The 26,309-nt window shown below is 37.1% G+C and overlaps 1 protein-coding gene across 3 annotated transcripts in view; it reads right to left on the reverse strand.

Annotated features, from left to right (window-relative positions):
• EYA1 (EYA transcriptional coactivator and phosphatase 1) overlaps positions 1–26,309 on the reverse strand; it is a 330,700-nt gene that overhangs the window by 154,278 nt on the left and 150,113 nt on the right. For 2 of the 3 annotated variants that reach the window (XM_053559176.1, XM_053559175.1), the window contains exon 3: positions 1,030–1,079. In XM_053559176.1, coding sequence (XP_053415151.1) covers positions 1,030–1,079 — 50 coding nt within the window. Of the gene's footprint in view, positions 1–1,029; positions 1,080–6,170; positions 6,462–26,309 lie in introns of those variants that run through there. The other variant, XM_053559177.1, reaches the window with a different exon arrangement.

Here is a 26,309-nt window from a genome sequence, read left to right on the forward strand (position 1 = left end):
CTTGAAACCTATAGTCTAGTGACAGGGAATGAGATAGTCTGATGCATGTGTTTACTCTGGCAAACTACTTAATTGTTCCTCTGTTTCCCTTGAAACAAATGCAGCATTAAAACATTATGATGTCGGCTCACTTGTTTGCTTTGTGGATTACGTACAGCGTGCCCAATTGAAAAGGGATCAGGCCAACATACAGGGAGCCTCTCTGGGCATTAGCACTCGGGATACCTCAGCTGTCACTGACTCAGGGAGATAAGAAGGGCTCTACCTCAATGCTCTAATTTTGCATTTTTACCATATAAAAACAGTTAAATCTCCCCCTGAAAGTTCTTAGACTCAGCACTTACTTATTCCATAGAAAGTTAAAAAGCCACTACTCACGTTCACAATTTCAGAAATACCCATTTAGATAATGAAGAAGGCTTTTTTAAAGTCACTAAAAACACACCTAGATACTGTTTTATTTTCTGACAGTCAATTTTTTAAAAGTCTGGGGCCCATTTACCTTATTTTAAACTTTGTGTGTTTTTCTTTTAAAAGGGGGGGGTGTCTAATGTTACATATATAAAGCTAATACTATTCGCTTCTCACTCCAACCAGGTCAATAAAAGCTGTAGTCACTTTAATTCTGAGGTTGCACTTAAATTGCCTGAGGATATCAGTTTTTAAAGCAACTTAACATGAACCATTTTACTTCTAAAGTGAGTTTTTTTTTTTCCCTCCAAAATCTTTTGAATTCAAACTGGAAATGGTTTACAATCCAATTTTTCCTCTCCTAATTCTCATCACACATTCACAGTTTTCCTGACACCAAAAACTACAGCCCATAATCATTTTCTAACTGAGGCTCCTATTCCCTTTCTGTATACTTAAAAATTTTTACAAGCGCACACACACACACATAAACTGTTAAATAATTTCTAACTGAGGCTGTTGCTATTAATAGAAATAATTAATAAAGTACCAGACAAAAATAGATATGGGTCACAGAAAGGTAATCTCCAAAATGTCAAATATCAACAATATCCTTACCTGCAACTTGAGGAAACAGCAACATCTGAACTGGCTTGAGATATTTGCACCTGTGATCAAGGGTAAAAAAATTAGAAGCTGTTGTTACTGTGCTTCGGTGTCAGCTCTTAATTATACAGAGCACATGGCTGAGAACGACAATGCTCTCTTTTAACCAAAACAGAAAAAGGAGGATACTGCAGCAGTGAAAGGCATATTGTCTTTAAGTTGAGGTCTCAACTGTTGTTTCCTCCTGCAGGTCTATCCTCCTCCTCCTCCCCTTCTCAGGGGGGGGAAGGCAGCCAAATGACGGGATAGTGATTCATCACTGGCCTATGACAGCTGCAAACGGGATTACCCCTCCCCCAATCAACACGCAAAGCAGCCTTACCCAGGCAGCTTGGAAAAGGTGCTTGGAAAAAAATAGCTATTAACAAAATGAACGTGTTTAACAGCAGTAGTTCAAGCAGTAATCCTCCAGCATCCTCAGAAGATCTTTCATCTTCTGTTATCACCAGCTGAAATAGAGCTCCCACCCACCCCTTTGACTCCTGACAGTTTCTTATCCTTATCATAATGATTTTCTTCTACATTTACTATTTGTCATTTAAGCTTCACTGAAACAGCTTCTGGGCAATTTTCAGGCAATGCTGGACTAACTATAAATGGGCAGGAGGAAGCTTTTCATACCCAGAGTCCCATCATTGAGAAATGTGTTCATTTACTCACGCCAAATTAAAATTCAAAGAGTGCTTACCCAGTACAACAGAAAAAGTAGTTAACTTTTTTGGTGAATTTTCCAGCTTTTAAACTGAGAAGGAGAATGGAGAGTTTAATAATCAATTCCCCATCCCAGTTAGCCAGCATTTTAGTCTCTTTTGTTTCTCAATAAATCTGTACTTGGGGACTTCACTGAACAATTTAACTAACATACAGGTTTCAATAATCACTGGCGGCCCTCCTTCCAGAGGCAGCTCCAAATGTTAGCAGGTGATAAAGCTCAGGTGAGGCTAAGCTGCTGGCTTGCAAGCTCAGGCTGACGCCTCAGTAGGGAAGAGCACTCTGCATGTTTAAAATGGCTCAAAATTTCAAATCTTTGATGTGCATTTTCATTCAACCTGAACTGACATCAATTAGGGTTACAGAACAAAGATGAGAACTGAAGCATCACAAATGGCATTAAAGTTATCCAGCCAAACATCTTCTGTTGGGTCTTGTTATTTTTTAATTATGATTTATGAAACTAAGAAACACTACTTTTCTAGGAAGAATAAAGCATCATTAAAGTCTAAATGTCTTGGTATAATGTTACGTGAAATTTCTAGTTATGTGTTTCTATAATATGTACAGGATGAAAAACAATCTTTAAAAGATGCTTGGGTATAAAAAGAAAATTAAATGTTAATGCCTGCAGATGTGTCATTTTGTGATAACAGGCTTAGGCAATTTTTGTAAAAATTAATGTTCTCACTTAAGATTAAATAGTTTCCTTTAGAAACAGCAGCAATATACCCTCAAGGTTAAATTTCCTTTTTTTACCCCTCCCCATTTTTATACACCTGGAATAAATTATAGGTGAGAACTAACTTAGTTTTAAGAACTCTCCTGGCTTAATTATGTGAAAGAGCAGTTAAACCATATTTTCTGTTAATTGTTAAAATACATTTCCTTTTTAACATTCGCTCGAAAGCACAATCTTGGAAATGTAATTTTAGTTTCATTGTATACTTTGAAAGTTTGTTTATATTTACATTTGAGGTTTAACCTATCATATTTAAATTTCAAACTTGTTAATAAAGAAAAAAATGAACTTCAAAATAAAAACTACTCCAACACATTTCATCCCTGCAAAAATACATTTTCACAACAACATATTTCTTTCATTCTGGCTCAACTCAATCTCTACCGTACTTTTCACATACTACAATTTTTAAAGTCCATATCCATGATCTACATTTCATTAAGTATACTTCAGATATATTCTTTTGTGTCTCAAGGATTATTTAAACCATGTGTTGTGTGTTACTGTATTTAAAAATGACTCTTTAATCAAAATAACTTTAAAACAACTAATCCTCACTTAGGCTGGTCAGCTGAATCCACATCGTGGTCCAGGAAAAATAAATCTACTCTCAAGAATGCGAATGCAGACAACAATTAGACACAGATGTGAGCAAAATTAGTTACAGTTTACAAAATGCTACACTTCACATGCTTTTAGTTTTTTATGTGTAGTACAAGATTACAGGGCAGTAAGGAAACATACTCCCACAATGACTTACCTAAAAACACCTATTTCTGATTGCTATTGATTTCCCTCAATGTTTGACAATATCCCTGGAAGTTTCTGTGCTTTAAAGGTCTAAAGCCCTTATGTGTTTAAAAAATAATTAATTAAGGATATTTCCCTTCAAAAGAGAAAAATATTATTTCATGGCTTCCAGAAAAGTGACGATAGGCATTCGGTAAGCTCACATTTTCTGTTTTACATCCACAACCTTAATATGTTTCTTGTCTTCTCCTAATCTGGTAGTTTTCATTCAAATGCTTCCATGAGTATAAAAATATTTCCCAGAACATAATAAATGGTCATCTTACATTACAACGAAGAAATTTCCCTTTAATGTCCTTAAAAACTCATTGTATAGGATACCACGGTAGCATATCGACAGAGCTGTAAAAATTCAAAGAGAAAGAAGATGATACCAGAACTTCTAGACTTCAAATTCAAGAATCCGAAACTAGTAACTTTGACTTCTGATTAGTTAATGAGGTCTTTTAAGTTTGCCTTTTTTCTAATTAAATTTATAATTCTTCACAGATGTAACTTTTGTTGATGTTCAATTTGTCTCTCTCATTTTGTTAAACCTCACATAGTACTTCGCCAATCCATTGAATAGCCACATTAAATCTGTTAATACCATGCTCTTCAACCCCAGAAATTATTTCCAGAAGGCAAACTTGCTTTGAGAGATCATCAAACAAGACTTAAGGTACACATTTTATCACATTTTCCCTACCACAGAGCTCAGGATGCAGAGCAAAATTCATGACTTTTGCACTGTTTATTATACTTTGCTAAATTACAAATCAAAAGCATCTGACAGAAGATCATGCATGCAGCCAAAAAGTTAATAATGTTCTATGAAAAGTAAACTGTAAATGGAAGGAGATTCTAAATCTCAGCAGCACAGAGCAAAGAAAATGTAGGTCCTTGTCTAAATTATGGGTTTTCCATAGGCTTTTTTTTGCTTGCTAGGAGCAATTTTTATTAAATGACTATAATTTAAAACTTTTTTTCCTAACTAAAATGAAATTTTCAAAGTGAAAGTACTGAACTTATCTAAATAAATAGAATTGGCAGCCAAGCTAGGTTTGTCCAACCACAGATCAACCTGAGTACTCTGAAAGACAATGGCAATTTTCTAATCACAACGTATTTTGTTTTTTTTAAAGTTCCTTAGCCATTAACCTGGATGTTGAGCAGAATGTATTCTTGTTAAAATTTCTCCTCAAACTGTGTTTAATAACTTAATTTTAAAAATAAAAGCCTAGACCTAAAATTGTCATGAACTTCTAGGAAGTCTTTTTTATATGTTAACCCTATATTTCCTTCTTTAGCAAAGACTCCATAAAAAATAATGCTTAAAACTATTGCTGATTATTCCAATGTAATATATTCTATCAGTTTTCACAGTATCTTGTTTAAAGAAAATGACCAAAAAAGTCCTCATGGAAACAAAAACAAATAGTTAAATCACACTGAGTCTACTTATAGCTTTAAAGGTTTTCAAAAATAGCTTTTATTTAAAATGTTGAATGAAATACTTTTCATATTTGATTAAATAAGCAGATTTTATTCTTGCCGGAAGTGTTTTTCTTCTTTCCAGTGTATTCTTACAAAATTTTTCACACTCAAATGGAAATTTTCTTTACAGAAAATCATTTACCATGTCTGTGAAACTCACATAGCAGTTGACTTCTTCCATTTGGCACTCTAAACCTGAGCAGTGGCTCAATTAGGCTCCTATGTCTGTCACCGCAAAGTATTTTCAAAGATTGAAAATCCACGGCTGCTTGCTCACTTACTGAACACTTTAGGCCTTGGGAGAACTCAAGCATTTTGAAAGTCAAATATCAAATATTTGATAATGCTAAAGCATGACTATGCATGTGTGCTTGTCCTCAGACCCCCAAAAGGTGGGAGAAAAGACACAGACATAAAATAAAACCCACCCTGAAAGACACATGAGAAAAACAACCGCAAACCTATAAAACTACACTTAACGTGCTTAACTACTGACTTTTTGTACCCCTTGCCATTTTAAGAAATGAAAACATAAAAAACGCATGTCTAAATGCAATGACAGCTCTGAATTTATCGAATTCTTGCAAAGGCCACGCTTACATGTGTCCAAAAACTCCTCCCAAGAAATACAAGCCTATGAGTCATTAGCAATTCAGATACTGATTTTGAATGGCAAATATTTCAAATGATAATTCAAAGCTTAAGAATCTTGTTATCAAGTGTTAATAAGTAAAAAAAAAAATGATTCGGTTGGGCAAATTATTATTTCATCTTTTGAGGATGAACCAGTTTAATATGTGTGGAAAATTTGTTCATTGAACAAAAAAAGCTCCTTCCTTAAAAAGTGGTATCAATTTATTGTTATCTGTTTTCCTTTCAAATGTTAAACCCTTACTCATTTTTTTCCGTATCAAATTAAATGTGTAATAAAAGCTATGTGTGTGTTATAATGGACATACACATATCACTTTTTCAGTATCGCACAGTAATATTTGAGGTTTGTGCAGCAATTCAGAAAAGTGATATGAAGTAATCCCTCCACAAGAATAAGGCCCTGTATTATATTTATTTATATAGATCACAAAAAAGTAATTGTTAACAATTAATTTGCCATTATCTCTTAATGATCCTAATTGCTCAGATAATTTGGGGCTTAGGAATTACACTTTTAGAATGGAACCCTGTGGCTAAGAAAGTACTAGGTACCAAGTGTCATAATTTTCCCCATGCCATAATGTTTTTCTTTGAAAACAAATCAAAACAATAATAAAAGCGCTCCTGTTATCTCGGGCTTTGCCCACAGGACAGCTGTCGTCAGTCAGCACAATTTTTCAAACAGTCAGCTTGTACTTACAGCGCTTACATCTGCTGTAGCCACCAGTTTCAATGTGCTCCTTCGAATTTTCTGGTTTAGCAAACCTCCATTCCTGACATAGTTTTGCTCCCGGACAGGGACCGCGAGGGCTCTCAGGCGCTCGGGTGCAGCCGCGGCGGCGCTGCTGGCAGCGGAGCGCCCCTGCAGGGGACAGCCGGGCGCGGGGGGACGGCGCCGGGCCGCTGCTGCAGGCTCGGGCGGCCGAGCCACTGAGCGAGCGCGCTTTCCCCAGGAAGAAAACCGCCACAGTGGACGGCAACAGGAAGGCTTAAAGTCGGAAGTGGAGACTTTCTACCTCGCCCCAAGCTCGGAGCCATCAGCTCCCACCGTTCTGTTTGGTAACAGCTTTGCGCCCCGCGCTCTTTCCCCAGCAAACAGCAGCGGCTGATAGCATCTGAGAACCCCAGACAAAGAAACGGCAGAATCTCATCCCCCGATTTGTTTGCGCAGCCTTGTAGGTCTGCCCATGGAGCCTCGGGGCTTTTTTTGTTTTTGCAACGCAGACCACAGCTATTCTCTTGTCCTAACCTTATTGGTTTAAATGCAACAATTGAAAGGAGCACTGCTCCGTCTGACTCAACCTTGCTGCTTTAAAAAAAAAAAAAAAAAAAATTATTATGTAAATGAACGCGCCCCACGCTATCTGAATAAACAGCTGTGCGAGAATAACTTCTCTGAGATACTGTCAACACGCACACATCCTCTTTGCTGCAGTGGCTACCAATTAAGATCTTTGGGCAGAGGTTGCACGTTGTCTTTTACACTTTTCCAAAACTTTTTTTCAGGCCCTGAAACATGGGGAATCAATACTTTGAAGAATTTTTTACCGAATGTATACCTCCTCCTGTAACAGGTCTGAGGAAAATAAAAAATAGTATGGCCATTTCCATTAAGGAAAGAGAGAGAAAAGGCGAATGTGTAAACTATTATGAGATTAACAAGGAAAGCCTCAAGGGTGATTCTGCAGCGATTTCCAGAATGGCAAGTCTTCAATGAAGCCTGATGATATGAACCTGATAATAATTCAGTGTTCATATTTTTAAATGGCTTTTGAGAAGAGATGCACTGTATAGAGAACTCTTTCTTTGCAGCTTATTCTATTAAAAAATTCTCACTAAGCTCGGAATATATGATCCATAACACTCATCTAGGAAGTTGAGCTTCAGTTAAGATATTATGTTTTATGCAGAGACATGACTTCACTTGTAAGATCAATGACTTAACCATTATGTTAATTTCAAATATTTAAAGAAGGCATTACTAATGTGACTTATGATTATATTTTAATTTGCCAGCCCTGTACTGTAGCTCACATACAAATGTATATTTTGATACTAATCACTCATCATAACTAATTCTATGCTCTAAAATAAAATCTTTATACCCACTGGATCTTCCTTAAAACTTTTGTCATCACCATATAATACTATTCTACTTATTTAGCCTTTTGATTTTTTTTTAAAGCATCTTTTTCTTTTTTTTTTTTCTTTAGGCTCTTGCTTTATATGAAAAATATTTTTAAAAATCACAATAACTTCTTAAATGATTTTATAATACATTTACAGATCAACTAATGAAACAGACACAGTCTTACCTTTATTTTGCTAATTTGTAAATAAAAGCACCATTCTGATGCAAACAAAACAAAAAGTTTCCAATGACCAAAATTCAATAGGCTTTCCCCCCTCTTCCCTGTGAAAGCATGCCAGCCTACATTCCTCAAAAAAGAACACTTTGTCAAACCTATGAGACAACTTAAACTGCAAACTCATCTAGGATTTCATTTTGTATGGTACCAGCAAGGGATCATGGGCTAGTCATCTACCATATTTGGGAAGTCAGGTCAAAAAACAGTTGATTGCTATTGGATATGTTCAGAAATGCAGCAGAAATAGAATTATGTTACCACCTACAGCACTTTCTCAAACCAAAAGTATCAGCAATTCAATATACTAACATACATACACAGAAAATAAAATACAGTCTGTAATGGAGGTTTCTAGTGTCATCAGATAAAATGTAATGTTATTTTAATTCAATCTATGATATCAAACCGTAGATGCTTTTGTAACCATATTTATTTCTAAGATCCATAAAATAAAAAATTTGAGGCGTTGTTTGGAGAATTAAACCCTGTTTGAAACTTCACAGTCAGCACTTGTACTCAGGCTTCTCACAGTTTAAAGATTATTTAATATAAAAGGGTAAAATATTATTTTTCTGATCCATGAAGTATTGGCCAATCCAGAATAATGAACTATATAAAGCCACAACAGGAGGAATATCATGTAAAGTATGTCACCTATATATACAAATTACTCCCCCACATTATAGTCAAATTTATCATATTACATTTTTATACTGAAACTCAATTATTTTATTATATAGCCAAACAGAAAAACCATTAAATAAATGATGCATATAATTATGAAGAAAATTATGAAAAGCATGATGAAAGTAATGTGACCACTAATTGATATGCTATAGCTCATGTTTCAAATTATGTAACAAAGAGGCTAGTCATTGGCTAAAAGTAATATCCATGTTCATATTTACCACTTTAGAATAGTCTCCTTTTCCTAAAGCTAAACTAGATGGGTTAAAAACGATCATGTTTACCCATAAATTCTGTCTGGTTGCCTCTTTTGAATATCAAATATGTAATAATTACTGCTGCATTCAAGTTAAACCAAAAATAAGTTATTCTATGATAAATAGCCAGCATTTAAGCCATTATTCGTAAGACCCAGTTTGTTGTAGTGTATTATTAAGTTCCTATTTCTAAGTTTTCAACAACTATTATTATATAATCTAACCATACACTATAAAGACTAAATTATTTCCTAAATGCAGTCATATATACTATAATAAAATTTAGGAGAATTTGCTGAACATTTGCTATTCGTAAAAAAATAGTAGAAAACTTTACTATCTGATATTTGCTGCAAAAATCTTAATATATAAACATATGAATAGAAGTTTTTGAAAGTTCCAATATGCTTTTTCCCTGATAAAATGAAAAATACATACTTTAATCTGGAAAGGGAAAACACTTGAAATATTCAATTTAAGTGAAATATTTCAAAGCCATCAATGAGGAAAAATCTTTTATATATTGTATCTCCAAACAGATTTTATCTGACAGAGCCAGCTGTTGCCTAGATACACACCTGGTTACATAGGAGAAGTTTGCAATTCTGGTACAAGTTTTTAGTGCTTTTAGATTAATAGAAAATTTTAAGTAAAAGTACTATCAAAAGTATAAATAAATGTCCCTAATTTTTATGTATGTATGTGTGTGTAAATGTGTGTACTTCATATATATTAATATGACAAAGGCAGATATAAAGGACTCATTAGAACAATCTAAAAGGTAACTCAGAACTTTTTTAAATCTTCAATAATGAGAACTTTTTATTATCATTAAACTTAGCAAATACACACTGACTGAGAAAACGAAGCTTATAACACAATGAGCATCTCTTTCCCTTTTCCATTCCACTAAGGGATCTATTTATTACGATAGATAATAAAAGTACTTGAATAGTTGTGAAGTTTTCAAATAAAAGATGCACTTTGAATTTATTTTTCTTCTATTTATGTTTCCTTCGAAATAATTTCAGAAGTAAGCATGCATGCTATTACCTGGTCCAAAAACCATTGTTCTAATTTTTTTGTTTTTACAATCCTTGTGAGATGATTATTTCTCAAGAATAATGGTGTAGTAAGTTGCAAAACATATTCAGCATTTAGAGACCAATGCTTTCCCTTCCGAGGGAAAATCCTAGTCATTATTTCTTCCACATTATTAAAATCAATATTTGGAATTAGTCAACATTTTGTAATTCAAACTGGTCAAAGTAGAGCGGCAAATAAGAGTATTTCAAAATACTGTACTTTTAGTCCTTCTGTTTCCAGGTGAGTTTCTTTTTCTTATGGTCCAGGCCGTGGCACAGCATTTCTGGCTTCTCTGTGGAACTGCTGCCACCCTGTCTGGATGGCTGACTTTACGATGCCTGCTGGCACCTGAAGTGGTCACTTCCATGACCTGCTCTTTCTCCACTGGCATAAGACCCCCAATGACAGTCCCCCTCCCAGTAGCCTTCTGCTGAAATGCAACCAAGTAAAACATCCTCTATTTATTTTGAGAATGATATAAAATCTGCTAAACTGAACGCCTACCAGTATTTTGCTAAATGTTTTCCATTCAAATTCCAACGTGAATAGCTTTTAACAGTAAAGTGAAGGAGGTCATTACTAACTATTACCTACCATGGAAAATTATTTTAATAAATATTACTGTTTAGACCAACACAATATGAAAACATAACCTATTTCCTGACTTCCTAACAATCACATTAGTTATTATATATCAATAATACCCATTTATTTATGTAGGATAGAAAACTTGTTATCCTATGTAGTAATGACTGCCTATAGGATGTTTTCTTAAAAATTATTATTCTTAATGGAAATCCTGAGCAGTACTTCTTGAAACTAATAATGGGAGCATTATTTTTAAGAAAAGGAAACAAGATAATAAAGGTACTTTAAGAAAAATATGATACAACAGGTTTTCTCTTTTAAAATCGACTCATTTCCCCAAATGGCAAAAGAAATTACTTTTTCTTCCTCTGCCAAAAATATGTAAATAATTAGTCTTGGAAGCATACGTTTAATCTCAGCAATAAGCTATTTTGCTTTCTCACGCTGTACATTGACATGAAGCAACCTAGAAAACTGAGGTTGTCTCCTGGTCGACATTTTTTTTCTCTAAGCCATGGGCAAAACCAATCTTGTCAGCACCTTCCAAACGTGTAAGAGGATCTGGAAGGATCTGGAAGGTTGCTCTGTGTTTTCCAGGTTTCACGACAGCCGAGTTCACAGTTTTTAAATTCTTCAGAAACAATGAACAGCTCATGGAGGAAGGAAGAGAATTAGCATTTTTTAAGTGCTAACTACATGACAGGCACTGTGCTAGGCATTTTGTATTTTTGTGAATTTTGCCCTAAAAATGTGTTTTTTTCCCTTTATTTGTTCTTGAATTGGCCTCATTTACCAGCACCATCAAAGTCATTGCTAAATAGTAGATGGAGCAAATGTGACATTCATGCCTCCACGTCATATTATCATTTTGGAATAAGGTGATATCCTATGAAGTCAGCAAATCCAGAGAGGTAAGTGATCTATGAAATGATATAATATACAAAATTATACTTTCAGTATGGAATAGACATAATCACTATAAACATCTGATTATTCCCAAGCACATATTACAAGTTAGTTTGCAATTTCAAAAGTTAAAAGTACCTTAAATGGTCAATAGGAAACAAAAAATGTGAGGAATCTTTAAACTTGAAATGATCAAATCAGGAAGTATGTTTTTTTCCTCACTATATATAAAAAAGGTGAATTATCTTTCTACAGTAGGGATTATAGATAGTCCCTACTTTTTCTTTATACTAAAAAGGAGACACTCAGGGTCTGAGTTTATAACAAGCAATTATATGGACAATTTGCTTCACAGGTATATCAATTTCTTACATTTGCTTCCTTAATTTCAGTTGCCCAGTGTGATACACTTTGATCCTAATAGCCATTCCATCACAAATGCTTGATTTGTTCACTGAGGAAATAATTACGTTCAAAATGCACTCCAAGTTTCCTGATACATTTGGAGGTATAAGTACACAGCGTCAAGAAACTCTATTTGTGTTACAAAGGAATTACCTATGAGGTGTGGGTAAACCCCCAAACGGAAGAAACTACAGAAATTTTTACATTTTTTTCTTCCTTCAAGCAGCATTAACTTTTTCCCCCTTCAGTATCCCAAATTGGAAATAAAAAGAGTAACTTCTAAAGCTGTTTTAGACAGAAGGTCAGAATTCAAAGGATTGGTAACTTAATCCACAGTTGGCCGTAATCACATTGCTATTGGAAACACAACCAGAAGCACCATTATTCCAGAAGTTTTTAGTAAGCAACGTCAGTAGGTATACAACCTGGAGGTTTCCCTCTGCTATAAGGTTTATCTAGATTCATACTTGCAAGCGATCAAGTTACCTTGGGTCCTTAAATTTTACTTTAGCGTGCTGTGTAAGAAAACTAGATTCTATATTAAATTCAGGGGAAAAACCACCTCACTTTCTTCAAATACTCAAAAAGAGTACCTTTCTGCGGCCAAAATGTAAATAAGAGTAAACATATTTTAGTCTTTAGATACTCAGGATAAATAAGAATGCTTTTTTTGGATGGTTTAATATTCAGGGTATTACACCATTTGTGAGTCATGTTCTTTCAAAAACTATAAGCGGGCACATCTTTGACTCTTTCAAGGATTCTGTTTTCATATCACCACCAATCAGGTTTGCCTGAAATGCAGAGTAAAACAGAGTGAAGCATCTGGGGTTTTCTGAATTAGTGTATTTTAAATGTGTAAGATTCTTAAAAACAACAGGCCCTGGTTGATGAAGAGTTATAGGCTGGTGGCTTGTTTTTTTAATCAATACAAGGAAAAACAAATAGTTTATCGAGAGGTCAGAGTGCCCTTAGAGGAGCCCTCCCCCCCACGATTATCATTGACAACCCCTGTTGAAAGATCCGCGAAGCCCCCATTAGCTTTGGCCTCTTGGGATTGCCATTCACTTTCCTTCCTGTCCTTGCCTGAGAGGACAACTCTCCCCACCCCCTCAGCAGAGTGGATGGAGAGGGGTAAGGAGGAGGTGAAGGGCAAAAACAGAGCAAAAAAAAAAAAAAAGAAGTCATTCAAGACAATAATCAGAAAACCTGCTCAAGGATCCTAGGTCTTTTAAAAGAGTGAATGTATTTGAGTTAGAAATTCTAAAGGTAAAAGATAATGTTTTTAGATATGCAGATTTTGTATGTTTTAAGTTTTCAGCACTATCGCTGGTATTCCCCATCTCTTTTGTGGGGAATTGTATTTGATAAATCTAAAAATGAAAACAAATATGGATAACATAACTCACCAGAAATCAATTTATTCATTATTTAGTCCTAAAGACCATTAAAGAGAGAGAATCACACCTTTATGCTCTGTTCACAATTTTCCAAAATCAGGCCTATTACTAACCTATACTGGGTGTATACTTGAAAAAGAAAAAAAATTTTACGAGATATTTCAGATCTTCTTAAAGTAGCATGTGACTACCCTGATTTCCTACCCCATCTTTCTATAATCTTGGATTTTATATCTATTACTGTTCAAGATTGAAATGCTACTATTTTCCTTAAATATGGAGAGTTATTAATATCTATCTATGGGCAAAGGTGCTCACTACTCACTAGACTATAACAAATGTACCAGAGAGTCCAGTGAGTTCTAACTCTGACTTCAGTATGGGTTTTCTGTGCCCTTTGCGATCACATTACTTATCCTCTCAGTTTATAATTGATAAACTAGCTGGCTATAAGATGGATACAAGGTTATACAATTTACCTGTCAGGTGACTAAACCCTTCCCCCACCTCCTCTCCTAGAACAAAAGGCCTACCTGGCCCTACCCCAAGAGTTTGGCAGGAAAGACTCTAGCAGCCAAAGCCTTCCAGCAACCTATGGGATCTTGCTCTCCCTACACCCAGTATACAAACAAGCCCCCAGCCTCTCTCTGCGCAGCAGCAGCCATCTTTGCCCAGGTGGGTCTCAGCCTCCTTTCATTAAACTTGGCCTGAACCTCTCCTGGTCTCATCTGTGGGTACACCGCCAAACCCCTTTCATTACCAAAATGGCATGGGAAGGAAAATGTTTACTGCCCTGGTAAGGCTCACATGAATAGTAAAATAGCAACAGAAAAGTGAATTTTAAATTGACCTAACTAAATGAGTGTTCAGTGAGTGCCCAGAGAAGGTGTGGTGAGTTTGCCAGGTTGGGCACAGCTTGATATGCATAGTGGGTGTTCAGTAAATGTTAGGTTAATTAACACATGCACACAAGGCTACTGGATGGAACATGGGCCTGGATGTGAAAGAGAAACGATTTCCCTGAATTTCCTTTGCTTCCTTTTTTTCCCTTTATTTTTCTTATACATTGTTGTATTTTTCTTCCATTGGAAACCCTAAAGCTGGAATGATTGGCTTGGGGCATTGTCATTAGAGGGGGATTAATTTCATCCTCATGAACAAAAACATATTTTAAATACTTTATGGAACAAAATTGAGTCACTGAAACTGAGCTAGAAATTTGCCATGCTGACAAGGAAACACCACATAAATTAAGAAATTAGAACATACTTGAAATCACTGTCTTCACATGAATTCACATATTTGAGCGGGAAAATGGAATAAAAAGTTCAGTTTCAGTATTAAAGCTAATTAAAAACTAATGTAAAAACTTAATACACAATGGAATGAAAGTATCTGTAAAGAAACCCTACACCTCCTGCCTTTGAGAAATACTTCATTCTAGTATTTCCAAATTTTGTAGCTTTTAGAAAGCTGTTCAGAAATCTCACCAACCAACTAACTTGGTTGTTCTTTCAGCCAGTTATCAATTTATCAATGAACATTTATCATGAATCCAGGATGTGCCAAGCACTGTGGGCACTGGATGAAGCAATAAATGAGGTAAACAGAATTCCCACGGTTAAAGAAATTATATTATTATGTGGGCATAGTAGAGTGTAAATAAATTTAAAGATGGCTGACTGAAAATATGCATTTACTTTATCTAGAAATGCCACTAGAGCACCAGAAAAAGGATTTTTTTTAACGTATAAATCTTTGAGAATGAAGAAAAGCAGGTATAAGGAAATAAGCAACAAGTTTTAAAGGGGGGAGGAGAAAACCCAAACAGGCAGACCATTAGTAGCTGACTTAGCATATTTGACGAAGCTTAATACAAAATTAATAGTGAAGAAGGCTAAAACACAACCCAATTTACACTACCAATGTCTCCCCCCAACACACACATCTTAGGAATTGTTGTTACCAAGTACTTCTGTAAGTGTAAGTTAAAATAAGGCTAAAGAAAAGGAAGACTGGGTAGAAGTCAAAGTAGTATGCAGTTAAACCCCTTTTCCCATTCTACACAGCCAATAAGTACGTCAAATGGAATGTGGGCTGCAGAAGCCTTCAGATGTGTTCAGAAAGCGGGAGCTATATTGGAAACATGCAGATTAGAAAACATTCACACACTGAATGCTGGGACAACCACCCTTACTCCCTTCTACCATAATCTTTTCCCCATTAGGGTTCCCAGATCACAGTTGGCTAGAGCTAGATAATCCAGGCAAGAAACTAAAAGTTGGCTACACTGAGTATTCAGACCAGTCCAAGGGAAAGAGCTAAGAATCTTTAAGACCTGGGGATCTTACAAGTAAAGGATTCAACCTGATCAACAGAAAGAAACAACCATAGTCAACAAGTCATTACACATCAATCACCTTCAAAGTGCCCCACTCTTGAATATGAGCCAATAATGAAGAATTATTAGGAGTGTGAATAAAGCCCAGAAATGCAGAAACAAAATGAGAAAAGCAACTTGTAGGAAGCAGAGATCAGACAAAAGCAAATGTCAAGGAAAACAAAAACTCCCATTAATATTCTCAGAGAAATAAGAGAAGATACTGAAAATATGAAACAAGATAGGCAAATGACAGTAATGATATTTGTTTTTTTAAAAAGAAGAACATCAAAAAAGAAAAGAGAGCCTCTGGGGAAAAACAAGTGAGATATCAGAAATGTGAAATTCAGTAAGGTTTGGAAGACAAAAATTGAGATTTTTCTCTCAGAGAAGAAAGTGGGAAGAAATGGAAAATAAGAGAGAAGTACAGAAAATACAAGAAAATGGAGAGTTATAGTTCTGGTGGTACAACATCCAAACAACGGGAGTTTCAGAAAGACCATGTAGAAAATGAAGGGCAAAGTTTAGATCAATAATTACAAAATATTTCCTAGGGCACAAGATTTCAGACTGAAAGAGTTCTCAATAAGTACCCAACAAAATGAATAAAAACAGTCCCACACCAATGGATATTATTGAGAAATTTCAGAACTTTTCTGGGAAAAAGTCCTAGAAAAGTTTTTATGAAGATAAAGGAATTAATTGAATAACTGATACATCTGAACTGGACATTTGTAAGGAGAGTTAAATACAGGAAGAGCACAAGATTGAAATATTAAAAGGAATAATGAACTGAATTCAACAATACATCAAAAAGATTATACACTATGACCAAGTGGTGTTTATCCCTAGGAAGCAAAGTTTGTTTAACATTCCAAATCAATCATTGTGCTATCCCACATTAACACCTAAAGAGCACCTAATTAAATGCAGGAAGAGCATTTGACAACATTTGACATCCTTCATGATAAAAATTATCAACAAAATTAGGTATAAGAGGAAATTTCCTCAAAATAATAAAGTCATTTATGAAAAGCCTACAGTTAACATCATAATTAATGGGAAAAAAAACCTGAAAGATTTCCATCTAAGATCTGGTTAGGCAAGGATCCCCGTTCTCACCTCTTCCATTCTACATAATACTGGAAGTACTAGGAAGAACAATCAGACCAAAAAAAAAAAGAAAAGAAAAAAGAAAAAGAAAATGAAAAAGAAAAAAGAAATAAAGGGCATCTAAATCAGAAAGGAAGAAGTAAAATTATTACTGATTACAGGTCACATGCAGAAATCCCCAAAGAATCCATGAAAAACTATTAGAGGTAATAAGTGAATACAGTAGAGATGAAGGACACAAATGAACATACAAAAATCAGTGGCATTTTTTATACCAATAATAATTTATTTGGAAAAGAAATAAAAGTCATTTACAATAGCATCAAAAAAGATGAAATATAAATTTAACTCAGGAGTTTCAAATCTGTATGCTGAAAACTAAAACACTGATGAAAGAAACTGAAGAAGACAAATAAATGGAAAGATATCTTGTGTTTATGGATTGAAAGAATTAATACTGTTAAACTGTCCATACTACCCAAAATGATCTACAGATTCAATGTAATCCCTTTTAAAATTGCAATGGCATTTTCCCCAGAAGTAGAAAAACAATTCTAAAACCACGAAAGATCCCGAATAGCTGAAATAATATTGAGAAAGAAAAATGAAGTTGAAGGCATCCCAATTCCTAATTTCAAATTATATTACAAAGCTACAGTAATCAAAACAGCAGGGCCCTGGTATAAAGAGAAATAGACCAATAGAACAGAATAGAGGATAGAAATAAACCCAAGCACGTATTCTCAATTGATTTTCAACAAGGCTACCACCAAGAAGACCAATAAATGGTGCTGGGAAAACTGAATGTCCATATGCAATTCCTGATTTCAAATTATCTTACACCATTCACAAAAATAAACTCAAAATGGATTAAAGACTTCAATGTAAGACTTGATACGATAAAACTCCTCAAAGTAGAGTCGGCACCCATAGCTAAATGGTTGAGGCATCAGCAATATACACCAAGGTAAATGGGTTCAAACCTGGCCTGAGCCTGCTGAACAACAATGAGAACTGCAGCAAAAAAATAGCCAAGTGTTGTGGCAGGCGCCTCACTCCCAGCTGTGTGGGAGACTGAGACAAGAGAATTGCTTCAGCCCAAGAGTTTGAGGTTGCTGTGAGCTGGGACACCATGGCACTCTACCGAGGGTGACATAGTGAAACTCTGTCTCAAAAAAATAAAATAAATATACTCCTCAAAGTAAACAGGGAAAAATCTCCTGGACACTGGTCTTGACAATACATTTTTGGATAGGACACTAAAGCACAGGCAGCAAAAGCAAAAATAAAGAAGCAAGACTACATTAAACTTAAAGCTTCTGCATAGCAGGGAAACAATCAACAAAATGAAAAGGCGATCTATGGACTGGAAGAAAATATTGGCAAACCAAATTTCTGATAAGGGGGCTAATATCCAAAGTATAAGAAATACACATAAGTCAATAGCAAAATAACAAATGATCCAATTAAAAAATGGGCAAAGGACATGAGTAGACATTTCTCCAAAGAAGATATAAAATGGCTAACAGGTATATTAAAAGGTAACCAATATAACGAATCATCAGGGAAACACAAATTGAAACTATACCTGTAAGGACAGCTATTATAAAAAATTAAGAGACCAGGCATGGTGGCTCATGCCTGTCATCCTAGCACTTTGGGAGGCTAAGGCAGGAGGATCACTTGAGGCTGGGAGTTTGAGACCAGCCTGAGCAAGAGCAAGATCCCATCGCTACAAAAAATAGAAAAGCTTTCTGTGCATGGTAGTGCATGCCTGTAGTCTCAGCTACGTGGGAGGCTAAGTCAGAAGAAGCACTTCAGCCCAAGACTTTGAAGTTGAGGTGCAGCTATGATGAAGCCACTGCGCTCTAGCTATTTCAAAACAAACAAGAGTCTGTTTCAAAAACAAATACATACATACATACATCATACATACATACATATTTAAGATATAACAAAGTGTCCTTGAGGGTGTAGACATGTGATGGGAATAAATTGGTACTGCTCCTGATGAAATAGCTATTATTGAAAACAGTATGGAGGTTCCTAAAAAAATTAAAAATAGAACTGTCATATGACTACGTATATGCTGAGTATATAACTAAAGAAAATTAAATTACTATCTCAGAGAGATATCTGTGCTCCCATGTTCATTGCAGGATTATTCACAACAGCCAAGCCATGGAAATAAGTGTCCCCTGTCAGACGAACTGTGGTATATACAGAGGATACCAAAAAAATGTATACGTATTTTAAGACTAGAAAAAAAACCGTATTAAAATTGTAACACTCAAAGTCATGTTTGACTTCTGCAATTGCAGGAGGAGCTCAAACGTGACTTTTATTCATTTTTTATTATCTGTATACATTAAATATTATAATTTTAATATAGTTTCTTTCCATTCTTAATATGTTTATACACTTTTTTGGCATGCTCTCTCTATATAATATAATTCAGCCTTAAAAAAGATGGAAATCCTGCCATTTTTGATAACCTCGATAAACCTATAGGAAATTATGCTAAGTGAAATTAGCCAGACACAGAAAGAAAATGACTGCATGACCTTATTAATTTGTGGAATAGATTTAAGAAGTCCAATACATAGAAACAGAGAGTAGAATGGTGGCTACCAGGGCTGGGGAGAGGGAGGAAATAGGGTGAAGCAGGTCAAAGGGTATGAACTTGCCATCATGTAAAACGAATATAACTAGAGATCACATCCACAGCATGAAGACTATAGTTATTAATATTGTATACTGAAAACCTGCCAAGAGAGTAGATTTTAGGTGCTTTTACCAAAAAACAACAACAAAGGTAACTATAGAAAGTGATGGACAGGTTAACGTGGCTGACGATAGCAATCTTTTTACTATATATACCAAAATATAATGTGGTACAGCTTAAATAATGCACAATTTAAAAAAATCGGAGTACTACATGCAGGGTTGTTAGATTATGTGAGGACCTTTTTGCTTATCTGTGATGTCGAATATTAAGAAAATTATCCACAGGCTTTTTTGGGGGGGGGGGATCATCAGCTATCATTAGTGTTTGTGTATTTCATGTGTGGACCAGGACAACTCTTTCTTCCAATGTGCAATAGAGAAGAGAAAACGTCGGACCCTGGCAGAGATGGAAGAATGCAAACACCAAAAATGGATCTAACCAAAGTCAGGAGACGCTGTACTGAAGGATGGCAGAACTAGTGTGTTTGTGGACAGATGTGTTGGGATGGGAGTGAAAGGAAAGGAACAAATCCCCCATTTTCCATGCAGCTATTAATAAAAGTAAATAATCAACAAAATACATCATAACAAAATTTAGCAGAAAAGTGAGAAGATGTTTTCTCTGGGAAGTGGAAAGGATGATGAGAGGGAAATAGGAGACTCCTTTCCCCGCAAGGACTTTTATAGAATGATTTGATTTATCAGATTATGCTACATGTTAAGTGCAATGGCTGATGCCTGTAATCCCAGCACTTTGAGAGAAAGAGCGGGAGGATTGTTTGAGCCCAGGAGGTGGAGGTTGCGCTCCAGCCTGAGCAACAAGAGAAATAAATAACTGTGTACATAAAATCAACATATAATTTTGATTAAAAGTACATAAATAGACATTTGTCTGCTTCCATGTATATAAAGCTGTATTAGTTATTGACATGTAGTGAAAAATAAAATTCGGATAAAGTTGGGTAGCCAGGACCTGGCCAAGGCAGTAAGTGCTGTTTTAGGTAGGCAAGGAAGGCCTCTGGGAGGAGGTGCCATTTGAGTTGCAAACTTAACGAAGAAAAGGTGATATACTTGTAAATCCTGGGGTAGGGGTAGGGGTGGTGGTCTACACCAGCGGTTCTCAACCTGTGGGTCACGACCCCTTTTTAATAATGAAAATACATTGCGGCATTAGGAAGGTTGAGAACCACTGGTCTACACAAAAGAGCAGCAAGTTCAAGAGGAACAAGCTTAGTAAGTAGGAGGAGAGAAAGAAATGTCACTGATGATGAATAAGAAGGAAAGGAGCAGACGGGGGTGGAGAGGACTACGGGCCACTTCCAGCCAGGTACACAGTGGGATTTTATTTTGGTGTGGGAGGTTCCTAGAGGTGACTTTTGTTTGCTTGCTTTTTATTTTGTTTTTGAGTAGAAAAGCATCAGGATCTGATTTATGTGTAAGAAAGAACACTCTGGCTGCTGTGTGGGGTGGGCAGCATACAGGGGCTCAAGGCAGGAGGCAGAAAGGCCAGTCAGGGGAGTGGTATGGTGGTCTAGGCACAAGGCGTGGACATCTAGACCAGGGTCTCATCTGCGGAACGGATGACACGCAGTCAGATTTAGGGCATATTCAGAATCAGAGCCAAAAGGAGTTGTAGACTGGATGTGGGTTTGGAGCAAAGAAAGAAATGAAGGATGTTTCCAGTCTCTCCGCATAAACAATAAACACCACTGATTTGCCTTTCATCTCCATTCATTTCTTTCTGCTTTCTTGCACATGCAGTAACATGACAGAAACACAAAGAGCCTAACAACCAGCACTGAGAGCTAACTAAAAGTCTTTCCATGGCTTTCTCTGCAAACCAGCCAATACTTCCCTTCCCCCGCCCATGTTGACTCCTCACAAATTCCCTTTCATTCTCCCCACACACTATGCTCACTCCTGTGTCTCCACACCACCAACCTGGTATAAATGTCTTTCTCCTTCTCTCCTTAATCAATGTCTTACCCACCATTGGCTTCTCTCTTACCATGGTAGGTTGTTGCTTTGGTGGCCACCAATGAACCAGCCTCCTAAAATGATTAGCCTGGTGGATAAGACATTAGCAGAGACTCCAATGGAGTGGTGCTTTCACAGTGCGAATGCTGACTGTTTGAATCCAGGGCCAGGAAGAAAGCCCAAATTAGCCAGGGGGTGGAAGAGGAGCTTCAGCCTGCCAGCCACCCACCGAGGCACCGCACATAAGAGGAAAGCTGTCCTGGACATTCTAGCCCCGGCCACCGTTTGACGAAACTGGGAAGGAGCCAAAGCAGGAACAGCAGATGGGCCATCTGAGCTCAGCCAATCCACAGAATCATGAGCAAATCAAGTGATGGGATGGCTGGAAATGTATTAATGCATAATAGAAATGTCCATCACTACACCGAAGCTACTCTGTCAAAGGTTATCAACTGCATGCACGTTAGCAAAACCAATCAACACATTTCTGTCTGTTTTGTCTTAATTATGCCATATTTTATTGTGGTAAAATATACATTACATAAAATTTGCCATTTTACCCATTTTTAAGTGTACAATCCGGTGGCATTAAGTACATCCACGTGGTATGGTTGCATCACTGGTACAATGGTACAACCACCGTTCATTGCAAGTTTTCATCTTCCCAAACTGAAACTCTGTACCCACTAAACACTAACTCCCTATTTTCTCCTCCCTGCAGTCCCTGGAAACAACTACTTTCTCTCTCTGCCATGTTGATATCCTCTAGAGACCTCACAAAAGTGGAATAATACAAAATGTGTCCTTTGGTGCCATAATTGTAGCGTCTTATCTTAGTTGCAAATTGTGACATTGCTTTTCTCTCTTTGAAACATTCTCCCTGGGAGGTCCTGGGCAGAATTCCCTTTGTTACCTTTTGCCCCATTTTTCCGGTTGCTCCATCTTTGTCCCATTCAGGGGCTGCTCCTTTTCCACTGACTGTGTTTCCTCTTAAATGCCAGGGTCTCTTTAGGACCTTCTCTTGTGTGACTTCATCCCTTTATCTGCCTCAGTACATAGGTGCTCGTGGTAACCAAAGCACCATCCCATATAACAGAGTTGACCCTTTAAAATTTGAAATACTTCATGCATTTTTCCTTCATCAGCAGTTACCATCCATCCCCTCTCCCCATGCCCCACAGCCTTTCTGCCACTCAAGTTAGGCTTTGAGATGTGGGTAGGGAAGACAGAGCATAAGGGAAGCCCCTTTAGGACAAAAAGGGGAAAAGAAAAGCCCTCCAGTTTGGGGCACTGGTTTCTATAAATGGAAACTCATGCAACCAGCTAAGGTGGATGGGCTTAAAAAGTGATCCCTGTCAGAATGGAGACCACACCTAAACTATGGGTTCAGGTTTGAATTAGAATGTGGAACCAGTCGCCAGGTGTCAATCAGAACCAAATAGTAACTAAGAACCAGTAACCCTGCCTAGTATGAGCTGGGGTTCTCTTTGGATCTGGTAAGATTATCAAGAATATATGTAAATAAATTTTCAAAAATGAAGATGTGTACATGGGTTATATTTCACAGTAAAAGTATAGAATGGAAAGATATGAAGAAATCAGAAACCTTTACTATTAATGCTTTAAGATTCGAGCACAGTTGAGGTAAGATATTTTATAATTATCACATTGCTCTATATAATCTTTGTCAACGTTTTAAGATATTAGAATTCTTTCACTGCATCCTGAAATTCAGACATGACCATAATTTGAAATGGTTAAGGGAATTTGGGTAAGTGGAGTTAATGTTTAAAATGGATTCAGTTGGTTAAATGTATGAGTTAAAATTAAGCTAATTAAATAAATGAAAGTAATTATTCTTCTTTTGTGAAAAATGACCAGACTTATAAGCAAAGGAAATTTTATGAATTGACTTTGAAGCTTTAAAATTAACAATCATTTATGAAGACACAGTGAATGTGGGAATTTCTTTCTATCCATCTATCCATGTGAGGCCTGGAGAACTCAGCTGGGGTGGCAGAGAGAAGGCAGCCAAGAACTTCTGGGTCTCCAGGGGGACCCGACAAACTAAGTGGGGGCCTTGTGTGAGAATGAGAAAGCCACAAATGGGTCACTCGAGCCAGGAGGGTACAGTGGGGTCAAGGATTCAGGTGTAGAGACCAGCGTGATGCTGGACAGATGGTACAGGAGCAGACGCACCTGTACCTGACCCCGTGCAGCGCTCCCGGGATCAAACAGGGTGAGGGCATCTCCAGAGGGGCAGAGAGAATGCCCAGCTCAGCACAGGGACTGGGGGCACAACAGCTACTCCTACCCTATGGCTGGGACCCAGCTCTGGGGACTTCAGTGACCCCAGGGAAGGACAAGTAAACATGACCTGGAGGGTCCTGAGCCATCAGGACTGACACCCGGAAAAGACTACCTGTGTACCTGAAGAGACGATTTCCTCGAAATAGGCATACTTTAGGATAAAAACTAAAACTAGCTTTGATTTCACTTCTGTGTCCTGCATGAACTGTGACAGCAATGTGTTAACAGACAACTTCTGAACCCTCAACGCGATCTACTCACCACACTGCCAGACCACCTTTGTAAAACATCAAGCTCATTACCTCTATCACTTGAAAATTCTTCCTAGATTTTAGGGTGAAGTTCAAATTCCTTAGTTTCTCATGGTGACCCTGGATAATCCAGCATAAGCCGTCCCCTGCAGCCTGCAGTCATCACAGCCATTCTGAGATGCTAGTAGCTTCCAGACATGATCTATGTGGCCAAGCCTTCGTGCTGATTTCCAACCTCAACTGTCTTTCAGAGTTTGGCTCAGAATTACCCTAGCAATCTTATAATCTGACCCCTCTGTATTGTAACCAATAGCTGCCACCAAAGCAACTTCAAATGCAATCTGTGTGCCAAAGTAGACTCAGATTCTTGGCCCTAACCCGGATTCTCTATTTCACCATTAACTTGGGAGCACTGTTAGTAACCCAAGCTTGAAATGTACAGATTTGTTCCAAAGCCAAGTCCAGCTGGTGCTGCCTTTACCTCCCCTGGGTTCAATCTCCATGTCTTGCCCTCCTCTCCTGACCTCCCTCCGGCCCCTCCAGCAGGTCCCATGGCCTCCGCACTATAGGCTGCCTGGCCTTCACAAGACGCCATTCTGTCATTTTCACAGCAGGAGTTAAACCCTTTGACAGTCAATAACACCCTCTTATCAAAGATTAAAGTCCCTTGCTGCCCTTCTAGATCCCGTCCGTCTTTTCAGTTGGCTGGGTTCACCTGCAGCTCTAAACTGCCCATAGCTCCAGGCACAGGTTTCTTCTAAAGATGCCTTACTCAATACATCCGTAACATTTGCAGTTAGACACTAATTTGAGAGAAAGCAAATTAGGGCCATGGTCTACTTAAAGGCAAATCCCAGTGGGTACCAAAGAAGGAAGGAGACTTCCTCTGCCCTCTCAGGCTCCGTGTTAACTTCCTCTACCGTTGCCCTCCCCTCCAAGCTGCCCGTGGCTGGCCTGCTCTATGCCAAGGCGAGGGGAAACTCCCCTCCACATCTTTTGCTATTTTATACTAGCCTGGAAGTTGGGCACATGAGGACACTGGGTAACTGTGGGAGAAAAAGGAGAGGGGAGAATTTCACCAGGGGGCCGGGGTGAGGCACAAACACACAGTGACCTAGGAGCAACTGACTTCATCAGCGAGCTTTTGGCTTTTTGAAAGACAGCAAAAAAAAAATCAGAATACATTTTTATCAGAGCTCAGGAAAACATCTTTTGTTTCATTTGTTCTTATGGCATTATCTCTAAAGCAGAAGTTCTACGGTTGTGAGCACTAATTGTGGAGACCGACAGAGATGTGTCTAAAATGGATTTGAAGACTTTGCTGCCTTTCTAGTCCTCTCAGAGAACTAGAGAGGTCAGTGTACCCCACCACCACCAGCACACACTCTGCCCCCCTTCACGTGTGTTCCGGTGAGCAGGCACCACTCATAACCGTCTTCCTTCAGTGTTTCATTTGGGGATTTATTGGTATTTTAGTTAGCTGGTTGATTCTAAGCTCTTATAATATAAAAAGCACTTGGTGTACACAACATGGGCACAGATCCAGAGTAATGTCTTTAAAGCCTGGGGCACTTTAAAATTTGTACTACATCATGCTAATCATGTTCCGAATCTGCATTTTCATTATACATCATAACCGTCTTTATTTTTACTAATGATAGACAAGCTGAGAAGAAACAGAATGCATATGTTAAGGCTACCGTCTGATCTTCCATTTGCGAGATATCTTAGTACAACCCAAGATGAATGACAATATTTATAAATGGATCTTACAATAAAAAATGAAGAAATTCAAAACCAGATGAAAGGAGATAGAAGGTTTATTTTCATAATTAAAATTATACTATACTGCACTGAAGTAGTACTTCCCCCATGATAACAAATGGCTATGTAAAATAGTAAATTAGCTTGCATTACAAGTTGTTAAAATACACACCAATTTGTAATATAAAAACTATCTCAAGTTTCCCTACCCTAATAGACATATATAAATTAAAAAGAGCAAATCTCCCAACTCTTGTCCTAATGTCATACCAGAAGGAAAGATATACCATGGGTAAAGTATCCATGTTGTAAGTGCATTAAATTTAATTTTACACTCACTCAAATATATTTCAGCACACATTATTATTTTATACTACACAAATTTTTAAAAAATCTTTGAAGTTGTAAGTATCTCCTTAAAAGGCATGCATTAATAGGAAACAGGTAAGTGATATTATGTATTAAAGCGTATGGCATCTTCTCATTGACTAGTACAGGACACATATGCTTATTTCTTAAATAATTGCACAAAATAAAGCAAAGCTGGGGTATGCCTCTCTAGGGTTGCCTCAGGAACAGAGTTCTATGATTTGGCCATTTACACTTTCTAAATCCGGTC

The sequence above is a fragment of the Nycticebus coucang genome, chromosome 13 (assembly GCF_027406575.1).
Source record: "Nycticebus coucang isolate mNycCou1 chromosome 13, mNycCou1.pri, whole genome shotgun sequence".
NCBI classification, from domain to species: Eukaryota; Metazoa; Chordata; class Mammalia; order Primates; family Lorisidae; genus Nycticebus; species Nycticebus coucang.